Genomic DNA, 2233 nt, shown 5'->3' with positions numbered 1-2233 from the left:
GGGGGTTGGTTCACATGAAGGATTTTACTTTTAGCTTTAGGGGTGACTAGATATCTAAATGCAAAAGAGGTTACTGCCAAAGTCGAGCAGTCTTGTTTTCTCACAGTACCTTTTAAAGGCATAATTACAAATGAAGTCGGAAGTATAGTCCGGAAACGTTGCCCCAACCACAATTGAAGTATCTGAATATTCCGACTTCAACAAAATGTCTAGCTCTAGACTAGAGTCTAGAAATTGAATTCGATGTATAAAATGCTTCTTTCCAGTCCTCACAGAATGGCAGAAAAAAATCAATGAAAGATGACGCCTAAATCTCGCAAATAACCAAAAAATCTCGATAATGGAAACCATTCTGAGAAATAGAGGTCAAGATTATTTTCCCGAGCGTTCGGAGAAATAGTCACTTCGAAAGATAAAAGCAAAACTAACAACAAAAAGTAAACATCTTCTCACCCCTTTAATCCTTTAACTTAAAAAAAAAAAAAAAAAAGAAAACAAACCACACAACATTTTTATTTTAATGAGTCCTACGTCAGTCCTAAGCCTGAGACCCTCTCCATTTGGGATCTCATCAGAAGTAAATGGTTTGTTTTCTTCATCTTGATCAGTCCTGTGTATGACGGCCACCTGTCTTTATATTATTCAGCCACTTTTCTCCTCGACAATGCGTGGCCGTCTTCTTTACATGAGGTTTATAGAGGTAAGTTTCACTTGGTGGGATGGTCAAACCCCTGCCTGATTTGCCTTCTACTTTTCAAATAAAAGTGTTCCCACACAAAAAAACAATAGCAGTATGCACATGACATGGTATGATGACTTGGTGGTGGGTGGGTGGTGTGTTGTGTGGAGTGTCACCAGTGTCAGAAGTGTGTGTGTGGGGGGGTGGGTAGATTCGCATAAATGTCAAAATGTTCTGATGAGGACACAAATAAAACTGTTTACAATGAGTCTGGGTCAAAGGGTTAGGTCTGAAAAACCCATGCTTTGTGAAAATTCAGAGCTCAATAAAATAAGTGTAGATCTAGCATGAGATCACATGACTGACGTACTGTACTGTACTGCCAGTGTTGTTTTTAACCCTCCCCACACCCCCTTCTGCTCAAAAACAAAAATAATTTGCCTAATAACCCAAGGGGAATAAAATCATCAATTGCAGACACATAAAAATAGCGTAACAGCCTGTATACTATTCCCAACACGAATCACTGGGCAACAAAACCCAAGAAAAGCACAAAATAGAAAGTTCAATGTGTAGAGTGTACCATTTTGAGGGGTCCTCCTACTCCGACATCAACAGGAATAATGTCCACAAGATCTCATGATGAGCGTGACTATATCTACGGAATATTTTTTAATTTATATTTTACAAAACGACTTTTGCTTGTACAAAATGACTTTAACATAATTTGTTTTATCGAAATTATTTTAATTGTAAAAATAATTTAGAATTAAATAAATCAAGTGAACACGGCTAAACATACGTACACGTTAATCAGTGGTAATGGCTATAGTGACGTAAACATTAGGAATTCTTTTTTCGACTATACGTCAAGGAGTTTAGAACTACTTTTAATCTCCTTGTTGTAGGCCCAAAGATTCTCTACTACACAATCTTTGCAAGGCCTGCAAAAAAGTGCCATTTCAGAATGGTGTTTGAACTGACAAGACACAATTTTTTGTTGAATGTGTGTGTGTGGGGGGAGGGGGGGTCCTAGATACGCTTAATTTTATTTGCCTATTTTACTTCCGATTTTTTAAAGCTGGTTTTGAAATTAAAAAATTAAGTAGTAAGGAAAAAAAATCCTTCAAAGCAACACGAGAGTGTTCTAAAATGATCAAATAGCGCTTGTACAGCGCAAATTCCCACAAAAACAAGCTCTATATTCGTTTTACTATCTATTTTTACCTCAGCAGACCTGATAGCATTCTGAAACAATTTCAACTTTCTTGGAAGCATTATGCGAGCCGCTATTAATTGTAGGCACCAAAACTAATGTCGGTTATTTTGGTTTATTATCCCCTTTGACGATGAAATAATATTAATAGGTGATCAATAATGTCAAGAGACCAAGAAAGGACGGTAGCGGTTAGTGAGAAGAAAGGATTAAGAGTGACAAAAAGTTTTAGGAACTGGTCGTGAGACTAAGAGGAACAGCAGTCACAGAGTCGAACTTATTGTCGACCATGAAAAACTGTTGCAATGTCATATAGAAGAAGCAGGGTGTGTGTGCGT

At 37.3% G+C, this 2233-nt stretch overlaps 1 protein-coding gene across 2 annotated transcripts in view; it reads right to left on the bottom strand.

Annotated features, from left to right (window-relative positions):
• The window catches only part of LOC101859025 (vacuolar protein sorting-associated protein 26B-like), a 25218-nt gene extending 23876 nt beyond the window's left edge, over window positions 1-1342 (bottom strand). For both annotated transcript variants that reach the window (XM_013084603.2, XM_005101927.3), the window contains exon 1: window positions 1263-1342. In XM_013084603.2, coding sequence (XP_012940057.1) covers window positions 1263-1265 — 3 coding nt within the window. In that variant the 5' untranslated portion in view covers window positions 1266-1342. The remainder of the gene's footprint in view (window positions 1-1262) is intronic.
• Between the last annotated feature and the right edge of the window lie 891 nt (window positions 1343-2233).

This window comes from Aplysia californica, unplaced genomic scaffold (genome assembly GCF_000002075.1).
Source record: "Aplysia californica isolate F4 #8 unplaced genomic scaffold, AplCal3.0 scaffold00304, whole genome shotgun sequence".
NCBI classification, from domain to species: domain Eukaryota; kingdom Metazoa; phylum Mollusca; class Gastropoda; order Aplysiida; family Aplysiidae; genus Aplysia; species Aplysia californica.
Note: the sequence above shows the minus strand (reverse complement) of the source record. Positions and strands in the feature narration are given on the sequence as shown.